The 16,870-nt window shown below is 36.1% G+C and overlaps 1 protein-coding gene across 1 annotated transcript in view; it reads left to right on the forward strand.

Moving 5' to 3' along the window:
• The window catches only part of stx18 (syntaxin 18), a 55,736-nt gene that overhangs the window by 38,150 nt on the left and 716 nt on the right, over window positions 1-16,870 (forward strand). Inside the window, exons 3-10 of the mRNA XM_034015631.3 lie at window positions 797-912; window positions 1,816-1,893; window positions 2,503-2,569; window positions 5,512-5,627; window positions 7,286-7,377; window positions 10,372-10,430; window positions 13,899-13,968; window positions 14,552-14,632. Of these exons, the coding sequence (XP_033871522.3) occupies window positions 797-912; window positions 1,816-1,893; window positions 2,503-2,569; window positions 5,512-5,627; window positions 7,286-7,377; window positions 10,372-10,430; window positions 13,899-13,968; window positions 14,552-14,632 (679 nt within the window). The remainder of the gene's footprint in view (window positions 1-796; window positions 913-1,815; window positions 1,894-2,502; window positions 2,570-5,511; window positions 5,628-7,285; window positions 7,378-10,371; window positions 10,431-13,898; window positions 13,969-14,551; window positions 14,633-16,870) is intronic.

A 16,870-nucleotide genomic window follows, 5' to 3' on the forward strand; every position in this document is an offset into this window, starting at 1 on the left:
AGGGTACTGAAATAGAAGAACAAGAAAAACATATGACCTTCACAGAGGCTTCATTTTCATCCAGTTGTAATTGGTGAACATGTTTTTTACACCCACCTAGACGACTGAGTTTTTTCTTCTTGTTCTTAATAGCTTTTTAATTCTACACAGTGGGTCAGGCAGCTTAAAGGGCCAGTCTCATTTAGATTGTATTTATCTTTTCTCTTTAATGTTGCTTGCCCACTGACTGTTTAAAAATCGTCCTTGTAAAACACAAACCACCTTCTTATGTCTGCAAAGGACATACATGTACACCTGAATATTGAAATATGTAAGAATGTTTGTATGTGCACCTTCTAGTTGTACCCACAGTTGTGTTTTTTTTTATCATCCCTTAAAAGCACTTTTAAATAAAAAACTCCCATTATGTCATATTTGCACTCCCTTTAATATAATATATATAATATTTATTTATTTATGTATTTATTTATTTATTTTTTAATGTGGTGTTCTGTAAATATTTTGTATACATTTTTTTTTACAATACTTAGTTGTGATATGTATGCAAAACTGTGGAAAAGGAAAATGTTGCATGGTTTAAATCACCTGAAATGTATTCCAACATTGTTTATGTGTTGTTTTTTAATTTGATTTCCCAAGGACCCCTTTTATTCTTACTTGGTTCTACAATGACTTCTTGTTAAAGCTTTGTGTGATAACTCAGTCTTAATGGTGATCTTATTGATCATCTGAATGTCATCTAAAACCGCAATATTACATCATAGCAGATGCTGTTTTTTTTCTTTGGTTTTTGCAGCCTTATCTCTTCAGACTATTCTCATATGTCAGATAATGACCGAGATCAGATTGATCAAGATGCACAGATATTCATGAGAGCATGTTCCGATGCCATTCGTCAGCTGAGATCAGAAGGTAATACAAGTTCTGGTGCATAGAACAAGGGGAATGTTACAAGAAGCAGACAAATGGGATTATGTAAATGATTGGGACCAAAAAATTCAACACCTGCCATAACACTGTCATTTGGTTGCCAAATGGGAAGCCAGGGCAGCACTGCAGATTCCTGAACTTTGTCATGTAACATTGTCAATCAAAGTGCCTACTATCTGCTCTCTATCAGTGTCTGTCAGAACAGAGAGATGCAGCTTTTAAATATTGTCAGTGATCCCGATTGCATAGTAAATTCATCGGTGATGTGAGGAAGAGCCCATTCACACAAAAAAAAATAATTATGATTTTTCTGTTCAGCCTCACACAGCATAGTCTGTATTTTTAGTTTATCGTTTTAATTATACTGCAGAAAATACTATATTGCAGTTGTGCCAAATGACAACTTGTATGAAAAATCTAAGCTGACAGAGATGTTTGATTTTGATCTTGTCAACCTTTTTTATTATTCTTATTCTTTTTTAATAGAATGTATTCTGGAAAGCATCAGCATTCTAATCTCAACATCAAAGATAAAACTAAAGCAACCAGGATCCTGGCACTCTCCTGGTTTATCAAGGGGATTCAGCTCAAGTTTCTTGAAAAAAAAGCGTTTTAGTTTTCGTGCGCTTTATTTTCAAAATATTGTGCAATCTATGTATTGAATAAGTAGACAGCATTTTTAGAATAGGGGTGTACAAGCCAGGGCTGATCAAGTACCAGTTCAGTAATTAAAAATAAGTTTGGTCATGCCTGATCTAGAAAAAGCTTGACAACAGTAGAAGGTAATTTGGTATTATAAGATTTACAGTAATTGTACAAATCAGTACATTCTTTACTTTAGGTATGAGTTTTTAAAAACGTTTTTATTATAATTTGTTCTTTTAGCTGAAAGAAAAGTCTTCTCCGCTCAGGTGAAAGAACATAGAGGAGCTGTATTGGACCTTACAGAAGTTTACCTAAGAAGTAATTATGTTTTACATTCCATCAAATATGTTTAATATTCTGCATTTTAAGTCACTTTGATATTAATAGTAGTATTATCAGGGTTACATACTCCTGGCTGAAGTCTGTTCTGTTGATTAGAGCTATAGTTAAAAATAAGATTGTCATTTTGTTACTCACTGTTTATCTTCTCTCATATTATTATTATTATTATTATTTATTTCTTAGCAGACGCCCTTATCCAGGGCGACTTACAATTGTTACAAGATATCACATTATACATTTATTTCACATTATACAGATATCACATTATTTTTACATACAATTACCAATTTATACAGTTGGGTTTTTACTGGAGCAATCTAGGTAAAGTGCCTTGCTCAAGGGTACAACAGCAGTGTCCCCCACTGGGGATTGAACCCACAACCCTCCGGTCAAGAGTCCAGAGCCCTAACCACTACTCCACACTGCTGCCCCATAGCAGCTAAACTAAGTGCATCACTTTCATCTCCAGTGTATGTTTACAAAACAAAACAAAAACATGGGACATAGAGCTAGATAGAAGATTATGCAACACGCTGACTGGTGTAATATTGCAGTTAATTAACACTGGGTTTTTGATGTTCACAGGTGTATGCAAGCTTTACTCGGAGCAACGGGCAATCAGGGTCAAAAGAGTGGTAGATAAAAAGAGACTGTGAGTAAATGTGTTTTCTTTTAAAGTTTGTGTCTGCCAGGTCTGATGCTTCTTTTTCTGCTCCTAATATCTGATAAATCATATTGGTCCAGTAAGATCAACTACCAGCACAGCACTGACCATGTGAGCTGTGACCCAAGATGGCTGCCATATTGTGGACATTACTGTTTGTACGAAATAACACTTCTCATAGCTCTGAGACCATTTGGTGCACTGCACTGATATCATGTTTGCATTTAAGCACTGAATGGTAATTTGTAACCATGACATTAAGAACATAAGAAAGTTTACAAACGAGAGGAGGCCATGCAGCCCATCTTGCTCGTTTCGTTGTTCGTAGCTTATTGATCCCAGAATCTCATCAAGCAGCTTCTTGAAGGATCCCAGGGTGTCAGCTTCAACAACATTAACATTGAATATGGCTGCCATGTTGAGGTGTAACTAATTATATTTCACTTTGAATTATTGTTTACATTTGGTGTTACATTACTGGTTTTGTCCATTAAAATGTACTTCATTACACGTTGTTTTACCCTCTGGCCACATCAAGGATACAGATCACAAACTTTTTCAAATTACAACTCAATCCTATTATGCCCGCAGTTTCTAGTTTGCAACTTTAGTTTGTTTAGTATGCTGGGATGTGGTTTTGTTACAGGAACTCCAGAACCCACACATTGATGTCTTATAGATGTTGTAATTTGGAAATACCGTGTCTAATCCAAAGAACTGACAGCTTTGTAAACCCAGGAATGCAACAAAATGGATACAATGAAGTCGAGTTCTTTAGTTTTTTAAAGAAACATTTCCCTTGATTCTTATATTTGTTTAGAAAGAACTGGGTAATGGACAGAAGCATTCAAGTTAAACTTTCCTGTCTTTTTCTTCTAACAACAAATAAGAACTAGATGGTAACTTTACAAGTAAAGTTGTGGGGCTTGCTTTATTGGGAAAGTGGTCAAAGTAGCTGATTTGTGTCAAAAGTCACATTGTTTACTAATTGTCTCATGCTTAGAATGTGCTATAATTTGAAATTTCTCTAAGTTCTATGACAGTTAATTCTATGACAGTTAGTTGGGCAGCAGTGTGGAGTAGTGGTTAGGGCTCTGGACTCTTGACCGGCGGGTCGTGGGTTCAATCCCCGGTGGGGGACACTGTTGCTGTACCCTTGAGCAAGGTACTTTACCTAGATTGCTCCAGTAAAAACCCAACTGTATAAATGGGTAATTGTATGTAAAAAAAAATAATGTAATTGTATGTAAAAATAATGTGATCTCTTGTAACGATTGTAAGTCGCCCTGGATAAGGGTGTCTGCTAAGAAATAAATAATAATAATAATAATAATAATAAATAATTCAACAGTGGGAAGTAGCCTCCTGAAAGAAGTTGATGCAGTTACTAAAAGAGCTGTACCTCTTGATTGGTAGACGCCATTCCTGTTTTGATTTCATATTTGAATAGCTGAGAAGTAGAGGAAGATTTCATTTACTCTAAGTATTTGTCTGACTTGTTGGGAAAGTGGTCAAAACGGCAGTTATTTCTAAAAGTTCACAGAAAACGTAGTTGGTGTGGTTACTAAAACAGGTGTACCTCTTGATTGGTAAAAGTTATTTCTGTTTTGATTTCATATTTGAATAGCGGAGAAGTAGAGGAACATGTCATACCCTCTAACTTTTTATCTAGCTTGTTGGGAAAGTGGTCAAAATTTCAGTTGTTTATAAAAAGTTAAAGAAAATTTAGTTGATGCGGTTACTAAAACAGGTGTACCTCTTGATTGGTAAAAGGTTCTTTCTGTTTTGATTTCAGATTTGAATAGCAGAGGTGTCAAGGAAAATTCCATATACTGTAACTTTTTGTCTTACTTGTTGGGAAAGTGGTCAAAGTAGCTGATTTGTGTCAAAAGTTACATCGCTTACAATAAATAGAATGTTGGAAGTCTGGGAGTTTTTAAACAATGGGGAGCTTTAGAATGTTGAAAAAAGTCCCATTAAAGTGAATGAAGATGGACAAAAAAAGGACAAAAAGCTTAATAGTTTAAAAAGTATAAAATATATCAAAACGTTGTATACAAGCATACTATTCCAGACCGGTCTACACGTTTTAAAGTTTGAACTGCGTTTCTAGCTTAAACGGTGTAAGAGGAGTAGCGTGCCAAGCAAGCAAGCCCCACTAATTAATTTAAAGATTTTTTTTCCCTATATGCTATAATGACAGTATACATGTGTGCTTCTGCAGTTAAGCAGTTAAGTGCCACATAATTAACTGATCATCAGAATATATATGGCTTTATTTAAATAAATAAATAAATAAATAAATAAATAAAAAGCCAACAAGTAACAGAGATAAAGAATTACTAACTAGAGAGCAATGAATGGGATTAACACACAATCATTTTCAGTCGCTAATCCGTAATTAAATATTTTGTTATCGTCCAAGTTAAAATAGTTTCCTATCAAAAAAAAAAAGCAGAGAGTATAATGAAAGTGTTTCAATCTAAATATCTGCTATACTTAAACCATAGACTGGGAAATATGTCTGCATTTTAATGAATGTAAATCAGAACCAACTTACTGTATGTGATAATTGAATTCTCCTTTACTGCAGGAAGCAGGCTGTGTTTGGGTGCATAGCACTTTTTTTTTGGTTTTCCATTCAAATGGAAAGCTACTCATTTTATTACTTTTGAATTGAAATGAGCCATTGAATTGCTTTCAAAAGAATAATTTCATGAAAAGGATGGCTGACCTAACAGTTCAAATGTTTTAAAGTGCAGTTTGTTTTTCTTATTGTTCTGTAGATAGTCACGAAGCCTGCTTGACAGCTGAAAAGTTTAATAAATCTGTGCATAAAATGATTTAAATTATTTGATTCTTCTCAAATTTTAATTTTAAGTGACATTTAAAAAAATGCACACACCCACAGATGCATTCCTTTCTTCTAGGTCAAGACTTGAACCTGAGCAAAACAAGAAACGGTTGGCTTCCGCAACTCTCGAAAGAACCACACAGTCCTCTACAGAGCAGGCAGATGAAAAAGTCATAAAAGATGAAAGCAGCGGTAAGCAGCTTCCAAACAATTCAAGGTGAAGACTTTCTGAGAAGAGAAATACAGTTCAGGCAGTTCTTACGACACAATTGGTTCCTGAAAGTCGCTTTGTAAGTCGAAGCAAATTTTCCCATAGGAACAATGTTATAAACTGGGGTTACGTTCCTGACTCTTTGACCAGATAATATATTTTTTACAAAAATGACCTGTTATATTGTACTCATGCAAATATTTATTTAACTCTTTACACTCAGCCCGTTGGTTTCAGGGCGCTGGCACCCTGGTGGTTACCCACATATTAATTGGGCACCTACCTGGCTTGTTTAAAAGTACAGACTCGGAGCTTTCCAATGACGTATTCAGTGTGTGTATGCGATACTCCCAGCTGGAAACATGATCATCTGAAGTTTAGCCTCTCATCATGTGACAGAGTTCACAGCTTAGGTTTAGTTTTGAGAGTTTTGAGTCCACTGCTCTTATCAGACATTAAGGGCAAATAAATTCTAAAAAAAACAAATGCTAAGTGACTGAGTCAGGGCGCCCACGACAGGTACTGCGGTTCGGACACCGAGCGTGTGCACATGACGCATGGCTCGTGTCTCTCCGTGTCGTAAATGCCATGTCGATACCGTAAAGTCGAAGCAGGGTAATAATGCAGAAGAGTCGTAAGTGCCGTGCGTCGTAAGTCGAGGCGCACCTGTACATAACAGGAAACGCTTGCTATTGTTTTACTTTAAAAAATCTGAAAGGTTTTATATCCATGGATGAAGTAGAATATTTAAAGTTTATACCAGGGGTGGCCAAAGGTGGTCCCTCCACGCCTGGTCTTTGTTCCAACCATGTTCTAAATTGTTTAACTGAACCAATTAAACCTCCATCCAGATCCAGTTAATTGTCTCATTGTAATTGTTAACCCTCTAGTGGAATTGCCGTTCAGGACTGTGATTGGCCACCCCTGGTTTTTACAAGAAAATCTTATTGGAGGCCCACATTTTACTTGATATTGTTTCTAAACTGTGGCCGATTTAAATACTGCCACCCTATTACTGTCTCAGATTATTTATTGGCCCCTATGATTAACATATCTGAACACAGGATTATTCTGAATTTGCACTTAATAATGCTGCAAAAATGTAATTCTTTAATGAAAAACAAGATATTAACAGGAGCCCATCCATGTGTGGTTCCTATTTCTTCAGACAATCGAACAATAATTTTAAATGCATGAACACCATGTACATGCAATTGTACTAAACTTGGTAATCCTATATTTGTAAGGGGACCAGATTTAAAAAAAGTATTTATTTAGAGAAAATACAAATGTTTCCAGTATTCCCTGTAGTATTTGTATTTCTGTTTTCCTTTCCAACCCCCTAGTGTTCCTGGAGCATGCTCACATAGTGGTAAGCAGGTTTCCAGGGGCAATAACGCTTCTGCCCTTACAGCTAAAACAATCATATCGACTAAAATTGAAGATATGAAACAAAATGATATTTGAGCACTTTGATGAAATATCTTTAAAATGTAGCAAATTGAAAGGCCACCTGTGCCTATGGGCTATTTGAAATTATATCATTTCTATTTTCTTTTTTGGAAAGTCTTAACATTTCTTTCTTCAAAGCAATTTGAAGGGTAATGGTCCCTTAAATTGTTTCATGATCCTCTCCTAGACAAAAACATTACAGACGTGCAAGACACCAGTTTTGGTCTCTGGGAAGATGGGAAAGTGGAGGATGAGCTTTCACCAGAAGAAATTCAAATGGTATGTGAATTGTGTTAATACTTTATTATTTTAAGTGTTCAGCATTTTACTATTTACATGCACATCTTGCCTGAATTTTTTTTTTTTTTTTTTTTAAGTATTTTACTGAAGCTGAATTTAAGCACATTTAATGAATGAGATAGTAGAAATAGTATACTTGTTTGGTAAAGTGCACATATTTGCACTGAAGGATAATATATGGAAGAATTGAACAAACAGACAACAAGGAATTATATTTTGGTGCAAAATGAAACATTATTGTGGGGCGTTGCAGCTTTGAACAATGCTGAGAGGAGTTTTTTTTGTTGTTTTTTTGTTGTTGCTGATGCTTACCCTACTTCTCTTACTGCATGTAATTTGAGTTGTTCTTTGATATTGCTGATTTGTGTACATTTGTGCGTCACATTGTGCAGACGCTTTTTTTTCCATTACTGTTAAAAAAGGAAAAAAATGAAAACAAACAAAAGATAAAGAACCACAACATTGACAGAACAATAATTCTTCCTGTTAGTATTCTGCAGCATGAACTGAGGCTCCAATTGGTCACCCTTTTCTTTTAAAGTGCAAGTAGCTTTAAAGGTTTCTTTATTTTATTTCCCTTACTATTTGATGACGTTTGCAATTGTTCTGAGTGCTGCCTTACTTGGCTTTGAGCTGCTTTATAGCTTGTGTGGAGTAACCTACGTTCTGGGACTGACCAGCTTTCTTCATTCCATTCAAATCAGGTAACAATATGACCTTTCAGCTGTGCCAGCCCAGCCTACTCTGCATTCATATAGACATAGAGTAGATGGGACTGTCAGCATTCAAAGGTCACATTATCAAATGATTTGAAAGGAATGAGGAAAGCCTTTAACACAGAGCATTTAGGATCCTCCAGGTCAAGCTCAAAGCATGTTCAGAGCTATGCAAGGCAGATTTAGAGAAAAAATAATGGACCACTGTGAGCAGGATAGCGTAGGTGCAGAAGCTTTTAGACGGTAATGCAGAGACTCAGAAGCAGAGATGGCAGGTTTAAGTAGGGTTACCATGTGGCTCCAGATTAACCGGACGCTGTGAGACAGAACGGGATTTCAAACTTGCCCCTAAATTGAAATAAATGAAGGTGTAAATGAACCATCCTTAGCTACAATTAAGAATGGTGCTTAAATACCCGCATGCGCGTCAAATAATTGTATTAAACTAAGAATGAATTGCAGCCAGTCGCTATTTTTTTCTGTTTGTTAAAATTCAATCGCCCATATTATTCTGCAAACACAATCGCATCATCATCTCGTTGCTCTATCGATAAATTAGCTATTCGTTCATTAAGATCTGATCAGAAGCAGCTGATCAGTGTGACTTGTTTGCTGCACCCAAGCAATTCCACCACAGCAGGATTAATCTCAGCAAAGGTGGAGCTCATTTATACGTGAATTACTTTCAATTTAGGGGGAATTTTGAAATCCCGGTCTGTCTCAAAGCGTCCGGTTAATCTGGAGCCATATGGTAACCCTAGGTTTAAGTGCTAATGCGCATATTTATTGTAATCAAAGAACACAAAATAAAGCAAAAAACAAAAAACCTAGCTCTTTCATGAGCACTAACTAACACTTTACACAAAGAGGTTTCTAACTATAACCTGGGCTGCTCACCGGTGCCACAAAACACATTTATTCAACAAAACACAGATTGTCATACCTTCCAATGACAGTAGCCGGGTCTCTACACACATACAGGCCTTAGCCTGAGCGCAGACAAAGAGACACCTTTGCAGTGACCATAAATATATGGCCTGATTAGAATCAGATGAACTAAATCCCAGCTAATTACTGGCCAGCTAGGCCGAGTGCAGCCTGCTGGGAAATGTAGTTTTTGTCGTGGGCAGCCATCTTAGCTTCCAGGACCACTTATTTAAAGGCAGGGCTACTGCTCTGCCACAACCACTCAGAATGACTGGAAACGTCATCAGATAGAAAGATAAATAGAAAAAAGCAGCACAATTACACTTTCAGCCTACTTACTCTTTTAAAGTAAAAAATCTACATAAGAAAACCATTTTATCATTGAAGTTATATTATCTTGAATTCTCTTGAACATGTTCTTCACAAAAACACAATTTTGACAGCCTTGTGTCTGGTCATAGTGGGTGCATGCCTTAATCCAATGTAAAGAACACAATATGGTTGTAAATGAAATTGCTGTACTGTCTTGAAGCTGTTGGTCAATTGTATAACATGCTTACCAACCATATATAAATAGATTGGAAGTTGACAGCATACTAAATGTATTAAGTGAACTTCCATTTTCAGTTGTGTGTCTGCAGGTAGCACTCAGTAAATATTCTTTGATCTGAGTCGCTGTCTCTCGACAGTATATTTTTAGTTTTTTCTTTTTTATTCACTAAACCTGGTCATGCAAAAAACTAAAATTAAGATCACTTTTTTAAGGTGTAAAAATGGGCTTGGTAGATAAATACAGCGTATCCTGAATAAAATTGAAAATAATACATCGCAGACTGTTAAAGTATATTTCCGCTGTTTCCAGAACAGTTTATTTATCGCACAAATGAATCTCACTGTATTGTGTTTCTGTACCTTTCCAAAGCATAGGAAGGAAATGACAAAATGAAAGACTGGTTTAGATTGTGTCCCTAGGCAACAATTCGGTAACCCTTTGCACAAGCTATGGGTAGTGGACAATGCAGGGAAATCTAAAAGACAGATTGGTTATGATGAGGCACTATATTAAACTAATGAGCCATCAGTCAGATACCTACAGTAGTACTAAACCTAGAGTGAGCAATAAAGTCCCTCAATGTGATGGAGCTTGTTGCCACTGCAGTCGCACTTGCTCCAGGCAGTAATCACTGTACCTAAAGCAGCGAGAATGCACAGGATGAATTTAAAAATATTGATTCAAATGACCCCTATTGTGTGTAGAAGAAAGAGTGAACGAGCTTGGTATGTAGCGTTTAGTTTTCTTAATAGTTTTCCCTTTATTTTTTATATGCAGTTTGAACAAGAGAACCAAAGGCTTGTCGGTGAAATGAACAACCTGGTGGATGAAGTCAGGTAGGTTTCTTTTTTTTTTTTTCTCGTTTAATCATGTTACTCATTTCTCTAGGGCTTCTCTTTCATCTGTGTATCATCATATCTAAATGGGAGCAGCATCCCATAGTGAGCTATAGGTCTACTTGAGTGCATGTTAGTGGATTAAAAATGCTGGATAGGTGGTCAGTCCTAATATTGCATATTAACACACACACTTGCCTTGATGGCTACTGCCACACACTTTCACATGCTGTTTTTTTTGGTTGAATTAGGATTGCTCATTCACTTGGAAGCAGTTTAGTTTACAGAGCAGATTGGATACATTACCAGTTTTTTGTCTTTGAACAAATAATTATCATGCTTTCATGCTTTTTTTTTATCTGTGGTTAAAGGATGTAGAAAGACTTGCCATCACTTTGTGGTTCCCACATTGTGGTAAAAAATGTATTCGTTGTTATAATGGTGTGTTTGTTTTGTTTTCTTAGCACTCAACAAAGAAAAATTCACCAAGCATCTTTGCAAATCCTTCAGTCCTACGTATCCGCTTTTAAATCTATCCTAGCCTTCATCCCTGCAGAGGTCACATTAAGGAATGCATAGACATTGGAAACATACGAGTCATAGGAAAATCAGTGATTTAATAAAGAATAACTAATCCTAATCTAAAACATAAACTTGAAACATTCTGAATTTGAATTTGAATTTACATTCTGCAATGTATTTGCTTTTACGAGATCTCTAACTCACAGGATCCATTGCAGCTCCTCCAGGTGTCTCCAGGGTCTGTCCTCAGTCTTTTTTCGGCGACCTGTATGTTTTCACTGTCTTGGCATTCCTTCATGTGACCTCCTTGAAGTACAGTAGGGAGGCAAATTTTACGTAAAAAATATTTGTATAGCAACGCCTTTCACGTAGGAAAATGTGATCTACATATTAAGTACAATTTTGATGAATGTATGCCTAACAGTCATGAATGCCCCATCAATATTCATGTTAGTATTGTTGATTGCCTTTTCCAGTTTAAACAATTACTGTTGGCAAATGTTGGTATTTACTGAGATGTGGCATAGTGGTATTTCACTTTCACCTCCAGGGGCCAGACTGGTGTCGCTCAGAATAGCCCAAAGTAATTTGTGTCTGGCTGCCAGTGTGATGTAAAATATTGTTCTGGTGTCTGTCAGATTTACAGTCAACAAAGTTGTTCAGCTATCAACTAACTGAAGAACTCAGTTTGAGAGAATGGCCAAAAGATGGATGTAGAGAGAATGCTGTGCAGAAACTGGAATTGATATTGCAAGCCCTTTTAAATGTGTTCCCCAGGAGGTTGACAGCAGTGTCTAACATTACAGTAGTTTAAAACAAATAACACTATGTAACACAATTTTTGTTCCTGGGTAGTAAGTGTTATTTCCTAATTGCTTATGCCTCAAAATTATAGAAAATGGCTATTATTCCCCACAAACTGCTTTTGTGACCAGGACAGTGATATTTTGAAATTTACCTATTTCCAATGAGAAAACGGGCGAATTTGTGTCTTTTCGTTCACATAAACAACATATGAATCCAAATTAACATGTATTTATACTAAAGTAATACAAAAATGACTACAAAAGATTTAGAAGTGAGTAGTTTTTTGAGATTTACGATTATACTGTAAATCACTTTCACGAATCAGCCCCCAAATGTAGTCTCCCATCATGTTCTCGTTATACTGTCCTTGGTAGCGGCGTTCAAAGTCCAGTATATCCTGGTGGAAGCGCTCGCCTTGCTCCTCCGAGTACGCTCCCATGTTCTACTTGAATTTATCAAGATGAGCATCAAGGATATGGACTTTGAGGGACATCCTACAGCCCATTGTGCCGTAGTTCTTCACCAGAGTCTCAACCAGCTCCACATAGTTTTTGGCCTTGTGATTGCCCAGGAAGCCCCGAACCACTGTGACAAAGCTGTTCCAAGCCGCTTTCTCCTTACTAGTGAGCTTCTTGGGGAATTCATTGCACTCCAGGATCTTCTTTATCTGTGGTCCGACGAAGACACCGGCTTTGACCTTTGCCTCAGACAGTCTTGAAGGTACTTGAAGGCTGCCGACTCCTTATCTAGAGCTCTGACAAATTGTTTCATAAAGCCCAATTTGATGTGCATTGGTGGCATCAGCACCTTCCGGGGGTCCACCAGTGGCTCCCACTTGACGTTGTTCCTCCCCACAGAGAACTCGGTCCGCTGTGGCCAGTCCCGCCTGTGGTAGTGCGCCTTGGTGTCCCTGCTGTCCCAAAGGCAAAGATAGCAGGGAAACTTGGTAAAACCGCCTTGGAGACCCATCAGGAATGCCACCATTTTGAAGTCTCCTATGACCTTGATGCCATCTCAGAAAAATGCAGATATGTATCCACTTAAGCAGCTGGAACTAAACTGAACTGGTGGGCTTAAGGCCCCTGTATTTATACTACTATTTATATTACTGGAAAGTTCTAGAAAGTTCTAGAAGTTACTCCAAGTTTACTCAGCACTGAATCTATCTGGAATGTTCTGGAAAATAGGTAAATTCCAAAATATCACTGTCCTGGTCACAAAAGCAAAGTTTGTGGGGAATAATAGCCATTTTCTATACTTTTGAGGCATAAGCAATTAGGAAATAACACTTACTACCCAGGAACCAAAAAAAAAAAAAAAATTGTTACACGGTGTAATAATAAATAAACTCTTGAATTTCAACTTTCAGCAAATTGCAATACAGCAAAGTACAGGCTCATTTTTTATGTTGTTATCAGAACAAATGATTAGAATAAGGTGTTTAAAAAAAATGTGGCTAGAGTGGTGGCTTAAATATTTTATTAAATGGAATACAAAAAACTGCCGTCTCAGAATCCGGTTGTGTTTTGTTTTTTTCCAGTGATTCTGAGAATTTACTTGACAAGGAAGTTCTTTAAAAAAAATAATAATAAAAAATACAGTACCAGGGACATTTACTCACTACTAACATTTGTAATTAAAGACCCTTTGAGGGGATGAAGCTACGATTACAAAAAGGTTCGACTTGATTCTTCTTTTGGCTGTGGCTGATTTGGAGCACACCATGCTGCAGTTTCATAGAAACAATTTCTTGTACTGCAGTGAATAGCCTGCAGATAACAGGGGCAACATTCTGAGGCAATGCAGTCAGTTGTGGGTGTTATTTCTAGGTGGTGGTTGCTAGGTTGCATGCGCACAAGCTAATTTATTAAGTGGAAAAGTACTTGAATTAATGAGTAAATAACTCATCTTTGTTTCCTAATTAATACACCGCCACACATTGAGCATGTAAGAGGATGGTTTGTTATTAAGCGTTCAGTACTTGCTAGATCTGAACTGCTTATTAGTTTTGAACAAATTACTAAAACTCATGTTGACAGTAATACACTTGTCACCATGGTTTGCATTGAATTTAAAATACATTTCATGCTTAAAACTTGTGGTTTTTTTATTTTATTTTTTTGTTTTTTTTAACTGCAGGCAAATAGAAGGCAAAGTTGTTGAAATCTCTAGACTGCAGGAGATATTTGCAGAAAAAGTTCTACAACAGGTAATGTGACTTTTATACTGGGGGAAATATAATTTTTGTAAGGTTTTCTTTTTAGATTTTTAAAAATAGTTTTGCAGTGCCATTTAACCTTTTATGAAGAAGCAAAACCTTAAAAATATAGTTTTATATAGTGCTTTATATGAGGGGAAATACTATTATCTCTTTATATTAATGCTAAATCTCTTTTCATTTTTACATCTTACAATATATAGAGAAATATACCCACTGAACAATTTATTGGATTTCACAGTTTGCTAGTTTGCGCAAGCAGTACATTTATGGCTACTACTTAACTTGATATTATTTACCTTTTTGAAAATAAACAAAAGATTATTTAACTTTCATTAATCCGAAATGGCATCTAAGTGGTCAACTGATTTGACGGAGCCATCTGTCTCTACAGAAAACTGTTCTGCTGCAGGCTGTAAAATTGTAATTGATATCTTCCCCTGCTGATTTATTTAAATATGTGTGACAGCACACTGAAGCATTGTTTAATTCTTTGAAGCCTGTAAATGTTTGTCAGCTACCACCCTCTGTATGCATTGCTTTGGTTGATTTGCTTTTAATTGATCCCCAACAGGAGTCAGAGATTGACAATATTCACGAGCTGGTCGTGGGTGCAACAGAGAACGTCAAAGAAGGCAATGAAGACATTAGAGAGGTAATGTTTTTCTAACAATTAAGGCTTGATGTATCATTATTCATTCTTGCCTTTGTCTGCTGGGGTTTTAGAATGTATATCATTAAAAATCAAACCCAGTTAACAAGAAGGATGCAGTCCATCATACGATTTATAAAATGAAATATTTAAAGAGTAAGTAAACTATATTTTCTTTCTTTTTTTTCTTATTGCCCAATACCTATTTGTGGTGTTTACTAACATTCTGAGTGGTTGAACCCTTTTTTAAATGTTTTTTAAAAAGTTCCTTAATTGAGTTCAAGAGCTTCTCATCAGTTCTAGTTTCATGCCATAGATAGATAAAATGCAGGCTAGATCATCACATTTCTGTTACTAATATAAAGGCACTTTGGCTTATCTACCCTAAATAACGTCTGTGGCGGCCAACTGGACCTGAGTTCGGAGGAAGGATATTTAATAAAAATAAATAAAAAAAACGTTTTTGTTAATTAAAAAAAACGTGCCTTATTGCTTTATATATATACAGGGTTAGAAGTTAACTTTTTAAGCAGTTAGAGTGAGGATTTGCTACCTGCCTGGAAAGTAGGTAGCAAAATGACCTTATTAGGTAGCGATTTATTCGACTAATAATTATAAAAATAATTAAAAAAATAAACCCCTACCTACTGTGTTAAATAGACCGAATACTCCAAACTATCACTTAGTAGGCCTATATTTACTGAAACCACCTTGTGCTCAACTAAGTAATGGAACTCATGCAATTCCCTGTCGAAATGTATTTTGTTTTATCCTTAAGTTCTACAAGAATGCAACCATATCTGTCATCTAAGCATTTAATATGCCATCAGTAAGCAGGTTAAGCAGGTTATGTTTCATTGGTGCTAGTTAAGTGGTACGAAATTATCCTCTTACGTATTCAGTTGTTACGTCTTCAGTCAGTTATGTGTGCAAGTCATAGTTTGACGATGCGGTATACAGTATGTCTATATATATTTCACTAGTTAAACAGGAGAAGTAAGCAAGGTAGTGATAATCTATTACAAAAAGAAAACAGATGCACCTCATGTTGTTCTGGTACTGTAGGTATTTGTAATCCACTGTCCAATACGATTTGTATTGTGGGCGTCGCACATATCTACATGGGGCGGTACACCTCAGTCATCACCAAATCTGTATTGGCAATGGTTTCCCACTTCATGAAAGATGCTAATAATGTACGTGTTTAAAAAAACTAATACCGGTGTAGTGTTAGAAAGTGGTACACCGTAAGAAAGTGGTACGCATACCAAAATATGACCCATGTAATGTCAGATTTTGGTACATGTGCAATCAATTTCAATCTGATGGGTGTTTAGCTAATGTGAAAAGGAGGTACATTTTTCACTTTCTAATGAGTGTTTTGCAGCTGTGCATAATATGATATAAAAATTCACAAAAATCAATTTTTTACAGTAGCATCTTGAAAATTGTGCCCTTTTTTTTTAACATAAGACAAGAGTTTGGGTTGGAACACTGTGGTTTTATTAAGGACACTGTGGTGGTATGTTTTATTTTATTTAATTAGAGCTAACATTTATGTTAAACACATATGACAGTTTAAGAGACAACATTAATTTACCCCCAAAGTCTTGGGAATTGTTATTTTTATGTTGATGAGTATTATGAAATCCAAAACTGGCAGATGCATTTGAGATCCATCAGTAACAATTGTCAGAAAAAACACAAACTCATATTTTAACACATAATAAAGAAGAGCATATGTTGTTACCACTACACAAATAATTAAAATGTTTCCATATTAGTAGGAAAGGACTCTAAAATGATTTACGAGCCAGGATTACCAGGAGTCTAATATATTCTACACCCACGAAATGGGTAATAAATTATAAAAGGTTTCTAAAAATTAGGAAGAGCTTTGGCACATAGTTCAATGTGCTGTCACTTACCATGAATGTGAATTGATTTTCTGTTTAACTGCTAAATAAAATATACACCACTATATAAATTCTATTAGGGCAGTAAACCGTTTCCTTCATTTTAAAGTAAGTAGTTTCAGATGTCATTTTACATTTGCCTTACTATTTTAGGATGTTTGCAGTCATCCTGAAGGTGTCTGGAGGTTCTGTTCCTAAAATAGGATTCCAAACCAGCTCTAGTATTGGCAGCTTTAGTGAAAAATGATATTCCGTCACCTATTGCCATGAATAGCAATTGGGCCAGATTTATTAAGGTCTTTACACTGGTTTTGTATGATTAACT

This window comes from Acipenser ruthenus, chromosome 2, assembly GCF_902713425.1.
Source record: "Acipenser ruthenus chromosome 2, fAciRut3.2 maternal haplotype, whole genome shotgun sequence".
Lineage (NCBI taxonomy): Eukaryota > Metazoa > Chordata > Actinopteri > Acipenseriformes > Acipenseridae > Acipenser > Acipenser ruthenus.